The sequence below is a fragment of the Polypterus senegalus genome, chromosome 7, assembly GCF_016835505.1.
Source record: "Polypterus senegalus isolate Bchr_013 chromosome 7, ASM1683550v1, whole genome shotgun sequence".
Classification (NCBI taxonomy): Eukaryota; Metazoa; Chordata; class Cladistia; order Polypteriformes; family Polypteridae; genus Polypterus; species Polypterus senegalus.
This window is the reverse complement of record NC_053160.1, coordinates 96169271-96193490: the sequence shown is the minus strand read 5'-3', so window position 1 is coordinate 96193490 and position 24220 is coordinate 96169271. Positions and strand designations below refer to the sequence as shown.

The 24220-nt window shown below is 38.3% G+C and overlaps 1 protein-coding gene across 1 annotated transcript; it reads left to right on the top strand.

The window, feature by feature from the left end:
• Positions 1-11574, top strand: LOC120532724 (testis-expressed protein 43-like). Its single transcript, XM_039759035.1, has 3 exons — positions 1-312; positions 3713-3821; positions 7214-11574. The coding sequence occupies exons 1-3, from the start codon at positions 278-280 to the stop codon at positions 7418-7420; spliced, it is 351 nt and encodes a 116-aa protein (XP_039614969.1). The 5' UTR covers positions 1-277; the 3' UTR covers positions 7421-11574.
• Positions 11575-24220: the final 12646 nt, after the last annotated feature.

The window sequence follows — 24220 nt, the reverse complement described above, 5'->3', positions numbered from 1 at the left end:
GGGATAAGCCCCGATGTGCCTTAAAATAGAAGTTAATTGCGCCCAAGTCTGTACATGAAAAAGCAGGTCACATGATGAGATGATATAAACTGGTTTTCATTATCTTTCAGAAAGCAAGCGAATCTCGTTAGAAATCGATTAGCGGCTCCTAGTCGTTTTGAAATCGTGTGCAGAGACGGAAGTGGGTGGTGCCTGGGCTTTGGTCAACTAGCGCACGGATTACACTGCTACAGCTGTAGTCGAGAGGTTGCCAGTCTCTGTTCTACTGTCAACAAAGATGGACAGCATAGCAACCAACACTGAAATAAAAGGGTAAGTGCTCCAAAACCTTGGCCCTCGCAAATTTCAAGTGTGTTTTTATTTCCGTATATTCTCTGCAGTATATTGTAAGCTATTTGTGTTTTAGCACTGGTACGTAATTTACCTTGCGAGAAGTGTTTCCCTAAAGGATATTCTATTCTGTTCAGAATTGAGTGTTTTTATCTTGTTGAAGGCTCGTATTCTACTATGGAAATGAAAACACAGTTTTTGCTTGTTAAAAATTATGCAAACTCTTTTAGTGTTATGGGAATGTCGCCTGTGTTATATGCAGAGCCAATTCGTCAAGCGTCCCCAAGTCGAAAACTCGAGTCCGTTAGCGAACCTTTTACCAAGAAGGGCATTCTATTCAGACAAATTCTGAACACTGGAAAAAAATTGTGCTTTTTCAAACCTATTACGTTGTTCGTCACGGTGCTTTTGAGCTGAAGAGGCAAGAACCAATCCAGGAAGGACTGTCAGCCCATCAAAGACAGGATAGACAGGATAGTTTTTGAGGCCGCCTGGAGTACTTATGTGGGGGGGCCAAGTCAATATAACCTAAGAAGGGAAGGGTTCTCATTGATGTGGCCTGAAACTTGAACCCTGTTTCCTGAGCTTCTATATGCGTAGTTTCTTAGTCAAACTGGATTACCTGTAGTAAGCAAAACCTATACCATTAATTTACACGTCTGTTTTTGTGTTCATAAGAATTTTCTTTTCAATGCTTTGTCATTTTTTTTCTTTTGTTCGGCCAGCCTCCAATATACTGTACCATCTATAGTTATGTACGATGTCAAGCTTTTTGTGTTTTTGTCCCCCTAATTTTGTCTCTCTGCAAATTTCAAAGTTTTAAAGTAAGTTTATTTGGGGGATGCTTATATTAATACCTTTGAAATAAAGCAGTCTTAATCAGTGAGTAAGCCTAGAGTTATAGTAATGGTGTTGTGTTGTTCCATTTTATTTTGCTGCACCACTCCAGTTAGGTTATTATTAGTCTCGCAATTGTTATTTTTAGGTTGTTGTTCCATGATAAAAATGACATATTGCAGATAAAAAGGTTCAAACAAAGAATTTACATTAATGTTGTTGTTCTTCCAAATGGCATAGATATTTCATTTGAGTAATTCAATGGAAAAAAACTCCAAAGTAGCAAGCAGTGTCGTACATCAAGAATTCAAAACTTTCACACCATTGCATGTCAGAGGCTAGGTTCTCAGATGTTTGAAATGTTTTGTTTTATAAAAGCATTACTGCTGTCCTATGCTTTTGAATCTTTGGATACTAATGACCAATCACTGAACTCAACCAGTAAGTATTGTCAAAGGTCTGCTATTAAATTTAGCCAAATTTAATTATTATTGTTATTGTGTATTGTGTGATTTTTTTTTTTTAAACACCCCAATATTTATGACAACATTGACATCCAATGGATGAGACAGTTTTCATATAGTTTTACACCATCTCCAACCACAAATGTTTTCTCCTCCACCTTCATCTTGGTCTGTTTCTTCACATGCTTAGGCCACCTTGGCCTGTTTCTCCTCGGCACAGCTCCTATCACCATTACACCAAATCTTTTCTTAACTCAGTATTCACCTTTTTCTAATTCTGAGACACTCCACATATCCCATCTAATTATTCTCATCTTTGTTCTTTCCAACTTTGCCTTATGTTCCACCATTATCAGCCTCATCTTGCTCCTATTGAGCATATTACACACAAAGCTTTGGTAATTTTTTCCATCAAAGTTAGAGAAGCTCCTTTAGAAGTCAAAGTGGAAATGAGTTCCCAGAATTTCTTCTTGGCACCTTTCACCCTCACTGTCACTGCTGATCTTGCAACCTTGTGTGCATTTAACAGATCACCTAAGTAGTGTGGAACTTCCCTACTTCCTCCAGAACTGTTTCATTGCTAATGTTCAAATTTACCCGTACTCCATTTGCATTTTTCACCCCTCTAACTTTCTACAAACAAAGGTCATAGAAAATTCTTTGTCATATATGTGAAGAAGAGTAATTAGAAAGTATGTACAGAGGCTTAAGGACTGAAGTTGAAGGAGAGTAAGGAAAATAAATGTGCTTGAATTTTACAAAAAGAGTTAATGAAGTTTCATAAATATTAATTGTTGAGTAGCAAGTGGGAAGCAATGAAGAATGTTTGCTCGAAAACAACAGAAATCTGTAGTTGGACAAAGGGACCAAATAAGGAAATATGTTGGTGTAATGCAGAGGTAGTGATAGCAATTAAGGAAAAGAGATGCTGTTAGCAGTGGCAAGTGAAATCATTAGGAAGTAAAGGGAAATGCTAGTAAAACAGTTGCTTGAAGGAAAATACTTGTTAGTTGACCTGCAAAATTGGGGATGTAATGAGAAACGTGTTCATGGATGAGAAGCAGATGACATAAGAAAGACAATGTAGGAATAGTGAATTGCTTAAAAAATGTGTGAACATTGTGATTGATAATTATCAGATTAAGGATACATAGAAGAGGTACATGGAAAATTGAATTCATTTCACAGTGTTTTTGTATAGCATACACAATTTAAATTTAGTAAGGTAAATTTTTATGAGATGCAGCAAAGTTAAAAAAAAAAAAAAAGTGGCATAAGCTTCCAGGTATAATGATGACTTGAAGCAGCTGAATTGCTTTGAATGTATACTTTATTTAGTACAAGTCAATTACACTCCCAAGTTTTGGAAGAAATGGGAAATGTAATAAGACTTAAATTGATGGGTAAGGAGTTAGGCAAGAAATTATAGAACGAAAATATACAGCTGTCTAACAGATAATACAAATCCAGCTCATAAGATCAACAGTTATAAAGAACATTTGAAATGTTCAAAGGAAATTTGAAAAATGTATCACTGACTATGATTAGATACAATTAGATTTGAAACTTGAAAGTACTGTACATCATATGAGACAGACTGAAGCTGTAAAATTCCCTCTCCTAAGGAATACTATGAGCAGTTCCAGTCTCTATTAGTGGAAGACCCTAAATGTGTCTAGAGATATTTCAGTACTGCTGAATCTTTAAATGAGTTTAATAAAAATAGGGAAGCAAAATTCCGGTTAAGGGTAAAAATTGTTTTGAAGTGTTTTATCACACAAAGATAAAAATATCTGGTTAACAGGTAGCTTTTTTAGATAATAGTATTATGGGGCCTTCTAATTCAGATTCAGTTTTGAAAATGATAGAGGAATTAGAATTGCCAAGCTACATTGGGCCGGCTGGCATATTTTCATCAAAATATTATATAATGCTTTTCTTATGATGCAGCAGCCTATGTGTTGGTTTGAAGATTTGAGCCTGAATGTGTTTATTCCTTTCAAATGTTATATTAGTTCAGTGTATACAAAATCAGTAGAGATCAGTACAAATTAAAATTTACTATCAATTTTTCCAAACAGGCTAGTCCATGTTCACATTCCAGTTTTCTCAGCAAGTCTTCCTGTGATACCAAAACGCTATATAATGCCATGGAAAAAAGACATGAAAAATCGAAAATTAATCCTAAAAGTAGGTGATTGTTTTGTTTTTCTTCATTCTTAATATCTATGAATTTAGTGCCCTGAATATATGCTAGAGAAAAATGCAAATTGGTGTATTAATAGCAAAAAATATATTTATAACTAACATGTGAATGTATAGAATTTTATATAATGCATTATTTCTCCTGTAGAATTGGCTTTCTATGCAACTTAACGTAATGAATCTGATGTCACACTGCATTTTAAGAAAACTGCATTTTAAAGGAATAATTCACTCAAAAGTTGTATATTTTTTATATGTTACCCTTTTTATTTTGTAGTAATTGCCAAGAAAATTTTTAAATCTCATTCTTTCATGCAGAACAGAGGTAACAAAGTTTTTGATAGAATAGGTGTCTGTGATGACCAGCATGTCTATGGTGACAACAGCAAACAATATTTAAAACATCCATGAAAAAAAAATCTCACATTACTCCGGTCAAACATATGTACTTTCAGTTAAATATTGTCAAATAAACCACTTTTGGAAAATACTCTCATGCACTGAAAATGGAATGCGCTTAGATCTGAACAAGCATTTGAATTTTAGACCCCGTTTTCTGTTGTTACATTCAAAATCCTATCAGCAATTCATCTCTGGGATTATTTAGTGGCAACCAGTGAAGCTACACAATTAATTTGACCCTCTGCTTGTTTATGAATCTTGGATATGCACATGTATGACACATATTCTATTACTGATAATGTTTCGCTCACTTTTTTTAATATTTTTATTTTTATATGTCTCTCAGTGTACTTTGCACTGTTGATATCACTTGATGGATTCCTGTTCTATCACAAACTTTATCTCTATTCTGCCTGAAAACACAAGATTAAAAAAGTGTTCTCAGCCATCAGTACAAACTACATGGGGCAAGTAATATATTTAAAAAATATATTTTTGGGTGGAGTATTCCTTTTAGTGCCTTCCAGTCTATGATTTCAATATCCAGCTGCCTATTTGCCCATTTTCTTGAATTGCTTAGTCCAACCCAAGGTCAAAAAGCACTTGAACCTATCCCAATACCATCAGCCTGTCATGCCTGAACACACACACAATCACACTCATTCTTATTGTGCCAATTTACTGTTAACAATTAAACTAAATGAATTCCTTTGAGATATATGAGGAAAACCAAACTATGACATGGCTATGAAATGGGAAGAATAGTGCCTGAGCCAGGGATTAAATATGAAGACTGAGAAGTATAAGCATTACCTAATTTATAACCATCAATCTCACAGAATATACAGTTAGTTCCATAAATATTTGAACAGAGACAACTTATTTTCTAATTTTGGTTCTGTATATTACAATGAATTTTAAATGAAACAACTCAGATGCAGTTGAAGTGCAGACTTTCAGCTTTAATTCAGTGGGTTGAATGAAAAGACTTCTAAAGCATTTTTTTAACACAATCCCTTTATTCAGCGGCTCAAAAGTAATTGGACAAATTAAATAACTGGAAATAAAATGTTAATTTCTAATACTTGGTTGAAAACCCTTTGCTGGCAATGACAGCCTGAAGTCTCGAACACATGGACATCACCAGATGCTGGGTTTTCTCCTTTTTAATGCTCTGCCAGGCCTTTACTGCAGTGGCTTTCAGTTGCTGTTTGTTTGTGGGCCTTTCTGTCCGAAATTTAGTCTTCAACAAGTGAACTGCATGCTCAGTTGGGTTAAGATCAGTTGACTGATTTGGCCATTTAAGAATTTTCCACTTCTTTGCTTTAATAAACTCCTGGGTTGCTTTGGCTGTATGTTTTGGGTCTTTCTATATCATGAAACGCTGCCCAATCAATTTGACTGCATTTAGCTGGATTTGAGCAGACAGTATGTCTCTGAACACCTCAGAATTCATTCGGCTGCTTCTGTTCTGTGTCACATCATAAATAAATACTAGTGTCCCAGTACCACTGGCAGCCATGCACGCCCAAGCCATCACCCTGCCTCCACCATGTTTTACAGATGATGTGGTATGCTTTGGATAATGAGCTGTTCCACGCCTTCTCCATACTTTTTTATTGCCATCATTCTGGTAGAGGTTGATCTTGGTTTCATCTGTCCAAAGAATGTTTTTCCAGAACTGTGCTGGCTTTTTTAGATGTTCTTTAGCAAAGTCCAATCTAGCCTTTCTATTCTTGAGGCTTATGAGTGGCTTGCACCTTGCAGTGCACCCTCTGTATTTACTTTCATGCAGTCTTCTCTTTATGGTAGACTTGGATATCAATACGCCTACCCCCTGGAGAGTGTTGTTCACTTGGTTGGCTGTTGTGAAGGGGTTTCTCTTCACCTTGGAAATGATTCTGCGATCATCCACCACTGTTGTCTTCTGTGGACGTCCAGGTCTTTTTGCGTTGCTGAGTTCACCAGTGCTTGCTTTCTTTCTCAGGATGTACCAAACTGTAGATTTTGCCACTCGTAATATTGTAGCAATTTCTCGGATGGGTTTTTTCTGTTTTCGCAGCTTAAGGATGGCTTCTTTCACCTGCATGGAGAGCTCCTTTAACCGCATGTTGTCTGTTCATAGCAAAGTCTTCCACATGCAAGCACCACACCTCAAATCATCTCCAGGCCTTTTATCTACTTAATTGATAATGACATAACGACGGACTTGCCCACACCTGCCCATGAAATAACATTTGAGTCAATTGTCCAATTACTTTTGAGCCCCTGAAATGAAGGGATTGTGTTAAAAAAATGCTTTCGTTGCCTCACCATTTTTATGCAATCGTCTTGTTCAACCCACTGAATTAAAGCAGAAAGTCTGCACTTCAGCTGCATCTGAGTTGTTTCATTTAAAATTCATTGTGGTAATGTACAGAACCAAAATTAGAAAAAAAGTTGTCTCTGTCCAAATATTTATGGACCTATCTGTACTTAATACCATCCAGCCCATTAGATTTTAGACCACTTTTTCCAGGTCATTGTCCTGGGAAGCCAGAGCTTTACCCTGCAACAAGCAATTCAAGTCCTAAACAAAGCTATAAAACAGAATACTGTTTACTTACAATACAGTATGTTAGAGTGGAATTATATGGGAACATTTAAACCACAGTGTGAAAGCATCCCATCAAGTAAAGTATTTACTTTGGTGTGCTGCTCACATTGCCACCACCTCTGTTGCCTATCATATGTACTGAAATTAATGTGCATAAATTGGGATCTCTTGAATTGGATTTTTCAATTCAGAAAATTATTCAAGAAAGGATAATGTAGTTTTAAAATTTATTCTCTTAAAAAATGTGCAAGAATTGTTAAGTTGTAAATGTTTGTTTAGGGTAAGAACTGAGAGTAATTCTTAGGTAGTTCACAGAATAGGTGGAAGAATGTTTGAGTCTATTTTGATGTATTTGTTTCTTGAATGTTTTTGTTGTTAGAATGCTGCTCTTGCTGAAATTCCTCATGGACCACATGATGCCAGCTTGTTTTGGGAGCATCGAGAGAGGCTGTGCCATTCAGAACCTAGAGCAGCTGTGCTGATGAAAACACAGGATGTTGTGATTCCCAGAGTGTTAAATCCACCAAATGGTTCTCACTACTCTAGATTCCTAAGTTCTGTGATCAATAGAAGAGATATGCAATGATTCTTATAAACTGTGCTTTCTTATTTGAGTTTTAGTCATTTCTGTCTATTAAAAGACATTCTCACTATTGTTACATAAAGAGACTGAAAGTACTAACTTAATTATCACAACACTGGCAGTTATAGAAGACCTTCTTTCTTGTCTAACTTAAAGCTGGAGCAGGTGTGGTATTTTGAAAAGCTTAATGCTATATCAGCCAATCTGAGACAATTTCTATTTTCAAACCCTTAATTAGCTTAGGAAAGAATAACACAAAAGATAGACTTTCCAGTATAACTTTTAACATACTAGAGAATAGGCTTTGCAGAATGACATTTTAGATACTAGAGACCATATATCACCGTACAAGTGACCATTCGTACATTTTGAATGAATACATTATATTGGGCTTTGATAAGTATTAATGAAGCCATAAATATAGACTGTCTCACAATCAGTTATATCACCAAAGAATTAATGTGTGATCTTTGTAACTAAGAATTGACTTTGAATGGTTTCAAAAGGCATGCTGCAGGAATTATCTGTGCCAGGAAATTAGATATTATTCCATAATCTGTTTTCACAATCTTTTTTGGCTGACAGATCTCATTTCTTTTTAGTGAAGTTTTTTTGCTGCTTAGCAACTCTTTATCTGTCATATTTTTTGCCTCCTGACTTGTGTTTGTTTTTTTGTGTCTGCCATTGCTCTAACTTAAACATTGTACCAGCTTATTCTCCTGTTGTTGCCTTTTTGCTTGCTTGTTTTCTCTAGTATTACTATTGATATTTTTGTTAAATTCTTTCTTTCACAGTGATACGATAGGTTTACCTTTCATCATGTACCAAGTTGTCCATGTGTGTCATCTTTGTTGGATGCATATTAATGTAGTCAGAGATGGCTTTCATTGTCCGCATGGTGCTAGAGGCTCATCCCGATGTGTTGAATGGTATAAGTGAAAGATTTCACTTCATAGGTGGGTAGTATTTAGTCAGAATCCCCTCATTGCAGAAAAGTTAAAGTACAAATGTTGGACAGCCTTACATGTCTTATTGGTTTTCTTTTTTTATCTAAACCTATGTCTGATATGTGAAGCAAATCTGAAAATGTTGTCAATGTACTAAATAGGTAATTACTAAAATGATAAGTTGAATTGTAAAAGTTTTAAACTTTTTATGCATGATTCCTGCTCTGAGTATGAACATAACCACATCCTTATTGTACCATACTATGAATAAGTAAATATTTGAAGAAGATGACCATTAACTTGCTTTGCCTCTGATTGTTATCACTAAAGTTTTGAAGTCATGCTTAATACCAAACAAAAAACTATATTTTTTTGCCAAAATATTGTACAGAAAAAATGTAGAGATTGGAGGGAAAATAGTGTGTAGCCTACTTAAACAAAACACACTTGTAACAATGTATGTAAAGTCGTAGTGATAGAATTAGAAATACTGCAAACTGTCAGAAATAAATTGGGTCTTTTTTTTATTTGATAAAAGACAAAAATACTGTGCTTATCAAAAAAGATTACACGATATTTAAAATACAAGAAAAATGAGAACAAAAAATATAAGCCTTTGCTAATGTCATGGAATTAGGTAAAAAATAAAAAAAGGTATAAGGACAAACATTAATCTTAATGTTTGCTTACAATATAGTCAGATATTAAAGAAATATAGAATGGCAGATTCAAAGTACTGCAGAGTAGAGTTTGTTTTTCATGCGACATTCAAATTTTACGATCAGTATGACCAGTGAACCCTCATAGACAGACTCTATAAGTGAATTCCAAAGAGAAATAGTCAATGAATTAAATCACTTTCCAGAAAGAGTTGCACAGCATAAATATGTGGTAGTGAAAAGGCTAATGTTAGACAGTACTTCTTGTTTTCTTGTTATTGGGACAAGCAGCAATGACAAGTCATTTTGCAATATTAGACTTGCAGGGTAGCAGCCCTCTGTAATAGATAGGGTGAAGGAGGTGTGTGGAGGATGGTCAGTGAGGGACAGAGAAGAGGAGAAGAGAATTCATTCAGACAGATGGTAGTGTGGCCATGAGCATAAATCACAAAGTGTCTTAAAGACCTGAGAAAATTAATAAGGGGGTGTTTACCCTGTAGTCGATCTCCTAAAGCAAGCTACTACACACTCATACATATCACATTTTTACTATTTGAAATAAGATGGTTCTTACCTTTAGAATATAATATATTATAATATAGCCAGCCATTGCCACCAAAGGGGAAAATGTCATGTCATTTGCAGACCCACTTAGCCCTGACCAGGGGTGCTGGTGGTACAGGAGCCTAACCGAGAAAGCATATGTCGCAAGGAATGAAAAACCCCAGACAGGACACCAGCCCGTGAACACACACAACAAACACACACCGGGGCAAGTTTAACATTGCCAATTCACCTAGCCAACATGTCTTTAGACAGTGAGGGGAAACTGGAAAACCCAGAGGAAGCCCACACAGACATGAGGAGAAAATGCAAACTTCACGTAGGAAGGACCCGGGACGTGAACCCTGGTCTGCTAAATGGTCAATGTTTAGCAATGGCAACATTGTAGCAGCCGATCTGTAGTCATTCCACAATATACTGCACATTTATATTTTTTTTGGTCAAGAAATCTTTCTCCTTATGATATTTATCTCCTACGTTAGATAATATTCTCTCCCAATTTGAAATTATTGCATTATAAAAGTGTTAATGGAATCAGTGTTCAAAATCTATTTTTATTCTAAAGTCAATGCTTTTAGCATCGTGTTAATGGTCATGTTCACTGACTAAATTTAGTCACTATTTTGTAACAGTGGAGGACCAATGTGCTGCAGAATATGCATGTAGCAAACGGAAATTTGGTATTTGCCCAATTAAACATGTTAACTTGCATTTGTTCATGAAATGGGTGAAAACATTTGATTTTTAATATCAAAAATGTACAGATTACTAAAGAATTCTCTTTGTCAGGGAGCCATGTGACTATTGTATACTTTTTATCTGCATATTACTGTATGTTCTTTTTACTTTTACTTATGTGTGTTCTCTGGCAGAATGTTTTGTATGTTAGTTATCCAGTTTCTAATTTGAGCATATCTTTAAAAGCAATTTCTTTTGACGAATGATAATAAGGACAATTTAACAAGTATTGCAATAAAACATGAGAGGAAAAAAGACTTTTGCACTACTCATCATTTTTCTGCAGCATCTTGTTCCTGTCTGTCTGGTGGGACAGCTTGCTTACTTTACTCACCTTAAAAAAAACAACAACAAAGCAGACTCCTTCCACTCACCATTTCTTTCTCTGATCCACTAGCTGTGCTGCCTCTGTTGAGCTTTTGCTGGAATTCTCTGCAGCATCCATGCCATAATTAGAGACAACTAACGAAGGAAACAGGTACATGTTGTTTTTGAAATATTAATCTGTTAACTTCTTTTTCATTCATCTTTAAATCTTTGGTGAAAACTACAGTACACAAAGGTATGAAATTTACCTGAAAAATGATACATCCCTTAGATAACTGATTATATCAGTATGTTTTACCTACAGTAGATTGCTCTTACCAACAAATGACTGTGAGGGTTTTTTTTTTTTTTAATTAGGCATTAAATAGTTCCACTCGTGTTATTACGGGTGTATATGTGTGTGTGTGTGTGTATATATATATATATATATATATATATATATACACTTCATAATACAGAGGTGTTAACTGTTTACAGTAGATATAGGTTTTACCACTTTGCAATGGTACATGCTAATAAATGTTGTTGGTATATGTTTCTGAGGAAAACTACTAGCTCACATTAATTTGTTTATATATGCCTAATATAGAAAAATATATAATTTTAATAAAGTAAAATTTATTTTGGAAGGATTGCATTGTCCTCTTTTTCTCTACTATGTAATTATGTGTAATTTGTAAAGTCTATTGATTTTATTTATCAGATTTGCTGCATTACTCAATTGCAGAAGCCCATATTGTGGCCTTTTCCAGGAGTTCCACATATGCTTCACTTTGCTTCATGCACAGTGTGTTCCATGTTATCTTTATAAATGTGTTATCATACTAGATTGTTGCATGGAAATGATTAAGACCTTTTAAGGAATATAACTAATGTAACCTTTGTTCTGCACCACTTTGGACAAAACAAAATAAAGATATTGTAAAACAAAATGACTTTTAATGTAATTTTATTAACTGCTTTTTATATACACTTGTGGATAACCACACTACTTTACTGTAAAAATGCTTATTCCCAGAACTGCCCGAGAGAAACTTTTTAAAGAATCTCATTAGATGTTAAATATTACTGGCACTTTTGTGTTCAGAGGATGATGCCATCATTGGGCAGGGCAGACAACACTGAAAAGGCTATCAAAGTTTTTAAATGGCATTATCTAATACAGTATCTGAGGCTTCCTGGGCAGCAACAAATGTAAGACATGCTATTAAAGACAAGAGTGTATTATGGGGATTGCAGAAGTAAAAGTAGTAGATATTCAAGAGGAGTTATAGGCCTTTGCCTTAATAAAACGCCATCCACTGTACTGTTATTTTTCTGTACGTACACTTGAGCCTATAACTAATTCATGTAATTGATAGGTTTTGTAGTTAATATTCATTCTGAACCGTGTTGTTGTCTGGTATGTAAAGCACAATGTGGTGGTGTATTCTGTGAATGGTGCTAAGGAAAATAAACAATGATTGATTATAATGTAAAGAATAGCAAAAATCTACAATGCGGTCGATCCAAATGAAAAGAAAAAAACCTCACATATTGCAATGATACTTTCTATCCAGTTAATGATTAATACATTTTCAGTCATTATATTTCTTTCCTTTTAAAAAAACACTGATCAGTATAAAGCTTGTGTACAAGATTCTAGTTAATTTAATTATCATTGTTTTTTTGAATATTAATAGTTATGAGAGAATTAGAAAGGGGTTGCAGCTGATCTGTTTTTCTTTTTCTAAAATACCAAGGCTTTCCTCACTTTTGTGGTCCCTATGGTTTTTGTCTGGCCTTTTATCTGTAGGTGTACAGCAGCTGAATACTGATGTCATTATCTAAAAGTGTCCACCCAAGATACAGCAGTTAAATGATATAACCTCCCATATTTTAATGAATTAATACACTTTTACTAGTACACATTTTCCTTTATGATGATGTGGGAAGCTTGAACCTATCCCAGCTGTGCCTTTCAAAGTCTTGGATCAGATGCTAATCCGTCAGTGGGTACACTCTGCTTAGGCCAGCTCCAATTAGCAAAAAAAAAAAAAAACTATAAATGCACATTTGATAGATAAATACTATATCATTTATTTTTTTTAACCTACAGAAAATACAACAGAAACTATTTAATGGGCAAGGATGTAAAATGTATTCATCCTAATATGCATGTCCTGCATCCTACACCTGTGAAAGAAATTCTACAACAGACCTATTGCTCACATGAAAAGGGAATTATTTTAGACTGTTTTTTTGCTGCTGTTTTGGTTTTTTTTTTTTTTCTTTTTTGCTTATTGGAGCTGGCCTAAGCAGAGTGTACCCTCTGATGGTCTAGTATCCGATCCAAGACCTCGAAAGGCACAGCTGGGATAGGTTCCAGCTTTCCACATCATCATAAAGGAAAATGTGGACTAGCAAAAGTGTATTAATGCAAATTATGAAAGCCTTGACATCCATCATGGCCAAATGGTAGACAGGGAATTCCAGAAGAAACTGCATCACTATTCATGGCTGTTTTCATTACTAGAGGGCTGTTCCATGGCCTTCTGTCCATGATGACAACTCTAAAAATGACCTGTTTGTGCCACATCTAGATTTTGCCAAATTTCTGATACTAGCAAAGACAGTGCTGGATGAGATGCTATGCTTGGCATACTTGGAATGGAATGAGGGCTGCTGCTTCATGGGGTAGATCTACGGTTACAGCAAGAAAAGTATTTCCAAAATGATGTCCATGTTGGCCCACAACTGGCTGTTTCTTTTTTTTTTTTTTTTTTTTTCTTTTTTAAACAACTTAAGACCACTGGAGAAGAAGATGCTGAGTTTTGTTCTAGGTAACTGAGTGAAAATGACATTTCTCTTCTGTACTGCAGCTATTCCACTTGCTTGATAATCATTCCCATATCATTTTTAATGTTCTTTTTTTCTCTCTTTTTATTGTCCAGAGTTGTGCTTTTCTTTGACCCTTACCCACCAGAGCTACCCTAATTGCAATTTTCGATTCTAAAAGCTCACATGCATTCCCAGCTGCTCTCCAATCTTTGTATTCAATCAACAGACTCTCCTAATTCCTAGCTCAGAATACATAGATAAGTACCCCCTCACTTCTGCTTGAAAGCTCTTTGGCTGGACAAAGTATTAGAATCATTTCTGCCAAACTGGTTGAGAATTGAGACCGCTAACTCAATGCCATTTTTAGAATTGCCGGAAGCTTCATACTGATACAACACTGGCAGGTTCCACATCAAAAGCATGGAAAAGAATGGATTCTGGAATGGGAATTTTGAGCCTGATTTTATTCCTTTCTCATTCAGATCCAAATTGCCTGAATGATGCAGTGCAAAGCAGTAACCGTCCAATCTCTAATTAGGTGTTACATCTGTAAGAAGGGACAGATGTAGGTAGGGTTTAGAAGGTCTTGCTTCAAAATTAAGTGCTTACTTGTAATTTACATATGCTGTGCCTGTATGGGTTTTGTTTCCATAACTCCAAAGAGACAGATGTTGGGTTTACTGGCAACTCCAGACTGTCCTTAAATGAGAGTGGGTCATGCAGCAGACTGGTAATACATTCAGTGTTGGTTACTCCTTTGTGCCCAATAGTGTAAGAATAAGCCCCTGAATTGGATTGAACTTCTCACTGTAATCTCATCTCTTTGCCATGCTGTAATTTTACTTGGTGATTTTAATATTCATGTTGATATCAACTGCTCTCTTACAGCTGAATTCATCTCGACTTTGAAATGTTTTGACTTGACTCAGCATGTGGATTTCCCCACTAATACTCAGGGTCATATTCTTGAATTTGAATAATGTATCTGTCTCAGGTTCACTATCTGGTATTTCTGATCATAAGCTTACTGAATGTAACTTTAACATTATTACCAATATATCTGTTGTAAAAGAAATAGACAAAAACATAAAGGTTTGGGGTTTCCGGCCCCGTATACTGTAAAGAATCAAAAATATGCACAAAAATTGCAAGTTTCAGTCAATATGTATTCACACTATCACATTGACCGTCCAAAGATGGCGACGGAGGGAAATTTATGAAGGCGGGACCGTAAGTAGAGGTGTATGCTGGGTAGGAACTGAGATGGATGGTGGGATCGATGACGTCATAGGGAGAAGACAGGGGAAGGGCAGAAGTAGCGTAGTGCGGGAACTGATGACCGTGGATTCATGGCGGCAGTGCGTCTTTCTTTCTGTAGGAAACAGAGAAAAGTTAATACCCCGCCACTCCCTCCTGGCATATGATTTTATGATCTCACTTAGGTCCATCCGCGGCCCCCTACTTGCACGTGCGTGACCCGACACCCCCCAACCACCGGACCAGACCCGTCAGGTCCGAACCGAGAGGTCGTGGAGACAGGATAGGGCATCGGCATTGGCCTGAAGGTTGCCACGACAATATGTGACGCTGAATTTGTATGGCTTCAGGTCCAAAAACCACCTGGTGACTCGGGGATTCGACTCCTTATGTAGTGCCATCCACTGAAGAGCAGCGTGGTCAGTCACCAGAGTGAACTTGCGACCCAATAGGTAATACCGCAGATGAGTCACCGCCCACTTAATGGCCAAGGCTTCCCTCTCCACTGCCGCATACCTGGTCTCCCGGTCCAGCAATTTCCGGCTCAGGTAGATTACAGGGTACTCGACACCATCAATGCTTTGGCTCAACACGGCGCCCAGGCCTGTGTCTGAAGCATCGGTCTGGAGAATAAAGGGCTGAAAAAAATCCGGGGTTTTTAATATTGGTGCCAAGGTTAGGGCCTTCTTTAAGTCACTGAATGCTTGTTCTGCCTTGTCATTCCATACCACATATAAAGGAGCGAGCTTCTTTGTTAAATTAGTCAAGGGTGCTGCCCTTTCAGAGAAACGGGGCACGAACTGGCGGTAGTATCCCGCTAGCCCTAAGAAAGCCTGCACCTGTCTCTTGATATTCGGACGGGGCCATTCAAGGATGTCTTTTACCTTGGAACATTGTGGTTTCACCTGTCCCTGTCCCACTAGGTAGCCTAAATATTTGGCCTCCTTCAGGCAGAAGAAGCATTTGCGGGGATTGATGCGGAGGCCGGCCTTTGCTAGCGTCGCGAGGACAGCAAATACCTGCAATAGATGTTCCTCCCAGGTGCCGGAATAGAAGACTACGTCATCCAAGTAGGCGGCACAATAGGACTGGTGGGGCTTTAGCACTCTGTCCACCAGACGTTGAAAAGTCGCTGGTGCCCCGTGTAGCCCAAATGGTAGGACCTTATATTGCCAATGTCCACTAGGGGTACTGAAGGCAGTTTTCTCTTTGGCAGATGCCGTTAAGGAAATTTGTCAGTACCCTTTAGTCATGTCAAGCGTAGTCAAATAACGAGCCGTATCCAACCGTTCAATGAGGTCATCTATCCTGGGCATCAGGTAGGCATCAAATTTGGAGACCTGGTTAAGACGTCTAAAGGCGTTACAGAATCTCCAGGAGCCATCGGGCTTGGAAACGAGAACGATAGGACTGGACCAGGGACTATGACTTTCTTCAATAATATCCATGTCCAACATCCATTGAAGTTCAAGTTCACCTCTGCGCGTTTTGCTTCCGGGAGGCGATAGGGTCTCTCCCGGACTACTACTCCGGGATCTGTGACGATGTCGTGCTCAATCAGTGAAGTACGGCCTGGTGACTCGCTCACCACTTCGGGAACAGACAGGATCGTCTGGGCTGTAGGGACGTTAGCTCTGGTCCGAGGTTAAGGGCTGGTGTGCAAGCGAAAAGGGAGAGGATTCTACCGCTGTCAGGAGCTTCCTCCCTGTCTCTTCAAGGTTTTAACAAGTTTACGTGGTATATCCTCTCGCTCGGTCGACGATTCGGTTGTTTAACCAAATAATCGACGAGCCCCTTTCTTTCCTTAACCTAGTATGGCCCTTGCCAATGAGCCAATAGTTTAGATTGGGAGGTGGGAACGAGCACCATCACTCGGTCCCCAGGGTGGAATTCCCTGAGAGTTGAGTTGCGATTGTAACACCATGCTTGCGCTGCTTGCGCACGAGTCACATGATGTTTTAGCAGGGGTCTAATCTTATTTAGTCTGTCGCGCAGTTGCACCACATACTCTAATATATTCGTGGAGGGTAGGGCCTCAGCTTCCCAACCTTCTTTTATTATATCCAAAAGTCCCCGGGGTTGGCTTCCATATAATAGTTCAAATGGGGAGAAACCCGTAGAGGCCTGAGGTACTTCCTGGTAAGCAAAAAGCACGAGCTGTAAGAGCTGATCCCAGTTTGTACCGGCCGCACTGACTACCTTGCTTAGCATCTGCTTAAGAGTCTGGTTGAAACGTTCCACAAACCCGTCTGTTTGCGGATGATAGACAGACATCTTCAGATGCTTAATACGGAGTAACCTGGCAACCTCCCTGAACGTATCCGAGGTAAAGGGTGTACCCTGGTCTGTGAGGACTTCCTTGGGTATACCCACTCTAGAAAACAGGTTGACCAATTCCCGTGCGATGTTTTTTGTGTTAGCGGAGTGCAGTGGAACCGCCTTACTTCCCATGGCATTACGGTACCGGAAACGTCATCTGCTAGTATAGCCACGAGCCCTGACCAAAGTTAATGAGCAGCAATGTCACAACTGAAGTGCTAGGCTGCAGCAGCAGGGGCGGCCTTAGGCATGTGAAAACCGTGCACCTGCACAGGGATGCCAACTCCCAGGGGCCGCTACGCCAATATATATTGAATATAAAAGAGAAAATAAAGACACAGCTGACAGCAATGTGGCCGAAAAACATTGTGTTTCTTGTTAATTAGTACACTGTATTTACTAATGTTGCTCGAGTCGGAGCAGTAAGCTATATGTAGTATTATAACTTTCTGCAGTAATGAGAATATCATGGGCCGCCACTTGGTTTTCAAGTTATGGACACACGCATATAGATGCGTGTCATGAGCACGAGGCAGCTATTCATTGTCCACAACGGATGTGGCCATCCGCCGTGCATAAGATACCATATTGACATTGACGGGCAAAGGGGCCACTGATTCTTTCTCTGCCCAGGGCCGCCTCTGCTAGGCTACACTACTGGCTGGGCTGCTGAGACTGGCCACTGGGCAGAACTGACCATCACGAGTAGTAATAACCCGCATATTTTCACATTTTTTTGCTCTAGTTTTATGTCAATTTGTGCTAGTATTGTAACAAACAGTGAAGACTACAGCTGAAGATCTGAAGTGGATGCGAGAAGTTGATGAGTTGTTTATTAACATATTTTTGTGATTTTGAGTTTGTTAAAATATGTGAAGGTCAGGTGGCTTTTTGCATATTAGCTTATTTTACAATATAAACTTTGAAGTAAACTTAGTAAAGTAAAATTTGATTTTTGGAGGATCTATTTTCCAACTTGAATTACTGAACAATGAATTCAGTGAACGTTTTCGTGATTTCAGTTCACACGAACAGGACTTTGCGCTGTTCTCTTACAACATTGAGAATGCGCCTGAGAATATCCAAATGGAATTGACTGAACTGCAGTCAGATTCTATTCTGAAGGCAAAATACAACAAAGTTGGTATGCCAGGCTTGTATGCTTACCTGCCACCCTCATATGTGCAGATCTGTAAGTTGGCATTGAGAGTACTGTCTATGTTCGGAAACACATTTGTGAGAAATTGTTTTCGTTAATGAAAGCTTCCTGTCTAGCACCTTTCATCCCTCATAAAAGTTGCAGCTGCATAAGATTTTAAGACTGATATTGACGAACTGGTCACTAACAAGAGAAGTGTTGGGACAAAAGAAATAGATCTCACACTGTAAGACTCCTATATAATATAATGGATATAACATAATAATATAAGGACCTAGCTAAGAGACTAAGACTCTTAATTGTACGCTGTTGTGCGGAGCTTGTATGGAAATAAATAGCTTTTCTTTAAACTTTAAGTGTTACATTTTTTAAAGTTTTCAGTATTGGAAAGAAAGCTACAGTAACTTTGTATAATAGTATAATAGTATTTGCTACAGTGCAGCCCGCTGACACACGTATGGCAGTTGAAGTGGCCCACCAATAGTAGTGAGTTTGACATGCCTGTTCTAAGGCATCCAATTTCTCCGTTTCTGTTGATGGTACATTTATCAAACCTGCTCCTGTTGTCAGAAATCTTGGTGTTTTGTTTGATTCATCGCTTAACTTTGAGCTACACATTAGGTCTTTTTCCAAAATTTAATTCTGTCATCAATGTAACATTGCCCATCTCCGTCCATTTCTGTCCTTTGACAGAATGAACTCTGGTTCATTGTTTTATAATGTCTTGTATTGATTACTACAGTTACTCATAAATATGTGGACAGAGACAACTTTTTTCCAATTTTGGTTCTGTACATTACCACAATGAATTTTAAATGAAACAACTCAGATGCAGTTGAAGTGCAGACTTTCAGCTTTAATTCAGTGGGTTGAACAAAAAGATTGCATAAAAATGTGAGGCAACTAAAGCATTTTTTTAACACAATCCCTTTATTTCAGGGGCTCAAAAGTAATTGGACAAATTAACGAAATAAAATGTTCATTTCTAATACTTGATTGAAAACCCTTTGCTGGCAATGACAGCCTGAAGTCTTGAACTCATGGACATCACCAGATGCTGGGTTTCCTTCTTTTTAATGCTCTGCCAGGCCTTTACTGCAGCGGCTTTCAGTTGCTGTTTGTTTGTGGGCCTTTCTGTCTGAAATTTAGTCTTCAGTAAGTAAAATGCGTGCTCAATTGGGTTAAGATCAGGTGACTTGACTTGGCCATTCAAGAATTTTCCACTTCTTTGCTTTAATAAACTCCTGGGTTGCTTTGGCTGTATGTTTTGGGTCATTGTCCATCTGTATCATGAAACGCCGCCCAATCAGTTTGACTGCATTTAGCTGGATTTGAGCAGACAGTATGTCTCTGAACACCTCAGAATTCATTCGGCTGCTTCTGTCCTGTGTCACATCATCAATAAACACTAGTGTCCCAGTGCCACTGGCAGCTATGCATGCCCAAGCCATCACACTGCCTCCACTGTGTTTTACAGATGATGTGGTACAGTATTCTTTGGATAATGAGCTGTTCCACGCCTTCTCCATACTTTTTTCTTGCCATCATTTTGGTAGAGGTTGATCTTGGTTTCATCTGTCCAAAGAATGTTTTTCCAGAACTGTGCTGGCTTTTTAGATGTTCTTTAGCAAAGTCCAATCTAGCCTTTCTATTCTTGAGGCTTATGAGGGGCTTGTACCTTGCAGTGCACCCTCTGTATTTACTTTCATGCAGTCTTCTCTTTATGGTAGACTTGGATATCGATACGCCTACCTCCTGGAGAGTGTTGTTCACTTGGTTGGCTGTTGTGAAGGGGTTTCTCTTCACCATGGAAATGATTCTGCGATCATCCACCACTGTTGTCTTCCGTGGACGTCCAGGTCTATTTGCGTTGCTGAGTTCACCAGTGTTTGCTTTCTTTCTCAGGATGTACCAAACTGTAGATTTTGCCACTCGTAATATTGTAGCAATTTCTCGGATGGGTTTTTCTGTTTTTGCAGCTTAAGGATGGCTTCTTTCACCTGCATGGAGAGCTCCTTTGACCGCATGTTGTCTGTTCACAGCAAAATCTTCCACATGCAAGCACCACACCTCAAATCAACTCCAGGACTTTTATCTGCTTAATTGATAATGACATAACGACGGACTTGCCCACACCTGCCCATGAAATAGCATTTGAGTCAATTGTCCAATTACTTTAGAGCCCCTGAAATGAAGGGATCGTGTTAAAAAAATGCTTTAGTTGCCTCACATTTTTATGCAATCGTTTTGTTTACCCCACTGAATTAAAGCTGAAAGTCTGCACTTCAACTGCATCTGAGTTGTTTCATTTAAAATTCATTGTGGTAATGTACAGAACCAAAATTAGAAAAAAGTTGTCTCTGTCCAAATAGTTATGGACCTAACTGTATAATTCCCTCTTCATTGGCTTCCCTGCAAAATCTATACAGAAGCTACGGTATATTCAGAACTCCGCAGCCAGAGTCCTCACCCACACAAAGCATCTTGCTTACATCTCCCCTGTTCTCTCCCATGTTCACTGGTTACCAGTTCCAGCAAGGATTAATTTCAAGATTCTGCTTCTCGCTTTCAAAGTTCTACATAACCTTGCCCCTCCTCTACCTCACTCAGCTTCTAGCCCCATACACTCCTTGTCGCTCTCTTAGGTCCTTGCACAGTAATCTCCTTTACTGTCCCACGCACCAGACTCTCCACCCTGGGAGGCAGGTTCTTCAGTGCAATAGCGCCTCAACTCTGGAACTCTCTTCCTCAGTCACTCTGAGATTGCTCCTCCTTCTGCACTTTAAAATCTCAACTGAAAACGTTCCTCTTCTATGAACTTTTGCCTTCTGTATATTTTTTTTTTACTCTGTATGTAAAGCAACCATGAGTTTGTGAAAGGCATTCAATAAATGTAACATTATTATTATTATGTTGTTCTGAGAATGTGACGTTAATATCTAATGGACGGTATATGGCTGCAGTCATTAGCACTCCTGTTTCATGGATCCTGCATATTGTTTTGAGTCCCATGCCTGGTTGTAGACTGTGCATAGTCTCTCTAATTCTTTATTGTACCAATCTGGATTGAAAATTGGGGGATTGGGGGGATGAAAAGATTCATAGTACTAAACCACTTTGTATATTTCATTGCTAATCCTTAGTTCAAGCCACATCTTTGTTTGCAGAAGTTCTATGCAACCATGCTATTGTGAACTGAGTGGCTTGAATGACCAAGGGTTACCAGACCACAAGAAGTACCAGACTGCCAATATGGGAAGTCCTAAATATATTGTGGGTGCAATGGAAATGAATTTACTCCAGGAACCAGAATGAAAGTATGGTACTGGAGGCCTGCCAAGGAAATAGACAAAAAATTGCATTCCAATAGTTTGCAGCATAAAGGTCCCACTATGAATATGTAGATTTCAGATTACCAATATACTGATAAGGCTGGTTGGAGCGATCTTTGGAGGCCTGACCCTGTAAAGACTAATCAAGAGGTACTTAGATCTTGTTTCTCTATATCTTCGGGTTGCTAACCTTGGCCACAGCCATGGTGCCAAGATAGGGTCTAAAGGCCATATCTTTACATTAGCTAACATGAGTCAACAACTGAGGTACAAGTTTTTGTAAAGGTGTTCTAGCAGCAAGAAAGAGATGTCCGAGAGAGAGAGAGAGAGAGAGAGAAAGGTATGATGGGATGTATTGGTATGTCAGTCAGCAGCATACCAAATGTGTTTCAGAACAGGTCATCCACCTGAAGCTAAGCATGTTTGGGCCTGGCCAGTACTTAGATGGGAGACCATCTAGGAAAAAGCTTGCCTTGCTGCTGGAAAAGGTTTTGATGAGGCCAGAAGGCGATGCTTACCCTGTGGTCTGAATGTGGATCCCAATGCCCCAGTGCAGTGATGGAGACACTGTGCTGTAAACATGTTGCTGCCCTTCAAATGAAACATAAAAGCGAGGTCTTGACTGTCTGTGATCATAAAAGATTCATGGGCATCTTTCATAAAGAGTAGGGTGTATCTTGATGTCCAAGCTACATTGCCCACCACGGGCTAGTCCTTTTGGCCCCCTTATCATCCCATGACTCTGATTCTCTCTCTCTCTCTCTCTCTCTCTCTCATAACTTCACCACCTAACAGCTAATGTGTGGTGAGCATACTGGTGCAAAAATGGCTGCCGTCACATCATCCAGGTGGGTGCTACAGATTAGTGGTGGTTAAAGTGGCTCCCTACTCACTGAAGCACTTTGAGATGTGAGAAAAAACACTATATAAATGTAAGGAAGAATTATGTTATTTGAATTGGTGGAAGTGAGGAAACCACATCACACTACCTGGTGGACAAGGGTTAGGACTGTCAAAGTCATGCTCAGTTGGAACTGAGCTTTTGTTTCTCCTGTTGACTCTGATATTTTGTCTTCATCTTTGCTTCCTCCCTCCAGTGTGCATTTTGAGCTTTAAACTGATTTGTTGTTTGATTCAAAGTAGAAGAGAATTTAATCTAGCTGAATAATTTGGCAAGGAGGATGGCATCAGCGTCTGTGTAGTACCTGCTAAAAGCTAACACTGCAATGGCAGTTTTTTGTTGGTTGTCAATCAGTCCATCAACTTTTGAACAGTTGTTGATGGCAATTACAAGGTTCATGATTAGTGTGGGGATGGGACTTGTGGAAATAAGTATAATGAAGATTGTCACCCAGCAATTTGCAGTATTATTTAGCAACTTCAGAAGTAGATGATGGAGAAGAACCTTGACAGGGTGTTTGAATGAAATGGCTTTGCGAGAATTAGGAAATTTGGACTTTTGGAAAAATAAAAGGAGGTGTATGCTCCTTGATCTGAAAGATATAATTGCCTTCCAAAAAATGAGCCCAGCCAAGTAACAAATCTATTATTGGAAACACACATCGTGCACTTCAAGGGAATGCCTTGAGCATGACTGAACAGACGTATAGTTTAGAATATGAGGCTTTGCCATTTCAAGAATATTTCATAATTTAGTCATTGGGAAATTGTGCTGTCACAATATTTGTTCTGCTTGTAAAGTAGGTTTACTTTTAGAAATTTTGGTTTACAAACCTATCCATAATTGAAAAAGTGGTATGAAAATGTGACAAAGGACAGTTTGTGACAAGCACTATGATTGACTGTATACGATAATAAAACTGGAATCCAGGTAGATCTTTTCACATTTTGCTTTTTTAATAAAGGTTCCAAAAATGATTACGTTTTAGGATGACATGAGCAGCTTAATATTAATGGTTTCCATTTTTTTCCTTTCCACATGTACAGTATAAGCAGAAAGGCATCTCTGACAAGGTTTTCATCGGAAATGTAATACTCAATCTGTGACACCATTTTTTTTTTAACCAATTCAGAATCAGAGTGCTTCCGTTCAACACAATCAACTTCATTTTCATGTTCAAAGTCAAAATCGACTGAGCTGTCAGGGATATAGAGATACGATGAAAGTTTTATTTTTCTGTCTATCCACAATAAGATTTCACTTTGAAAAATAAAAAAACATCTTTCTTAACCCTCTTCACTGTAGCAAAAAATATAAAAAGTGAGGAATAGGTGAAAAATTGTCTCTGGAGTGTGCAGTGTATGTATTAACTGTGTAAATGACTGTTCCAGTGCACCTAATGTTGATGATAAGGAATTTATACAAAATTTATTTGTATCCATTCCCAATCAAAACACTCATAAAGTTATAATGGCTGGGGACTTCAATTGTGTTCTAAATCCACTTTTGGATAGGACTTCCTCCACAGGGGGAACAGCATCCAACACCGCAAAGATAATTACAAAGTTTATAACTGATCACAACTTATCAGACCCCTGGAGGTTTTTAAACCCAAGTTCAAGAACATATTCTTTCTACTCACCAGTACATCATTGCTAATCAAGGATTGATTACTTCTTTATAGACAATAACTTCTTGCCTATGATTAAATCTTGCAAATACGATGCTGTTCTTATTTCTGACCATGCACCTATGATCTTGGAGCTGAAATTACTAAGCC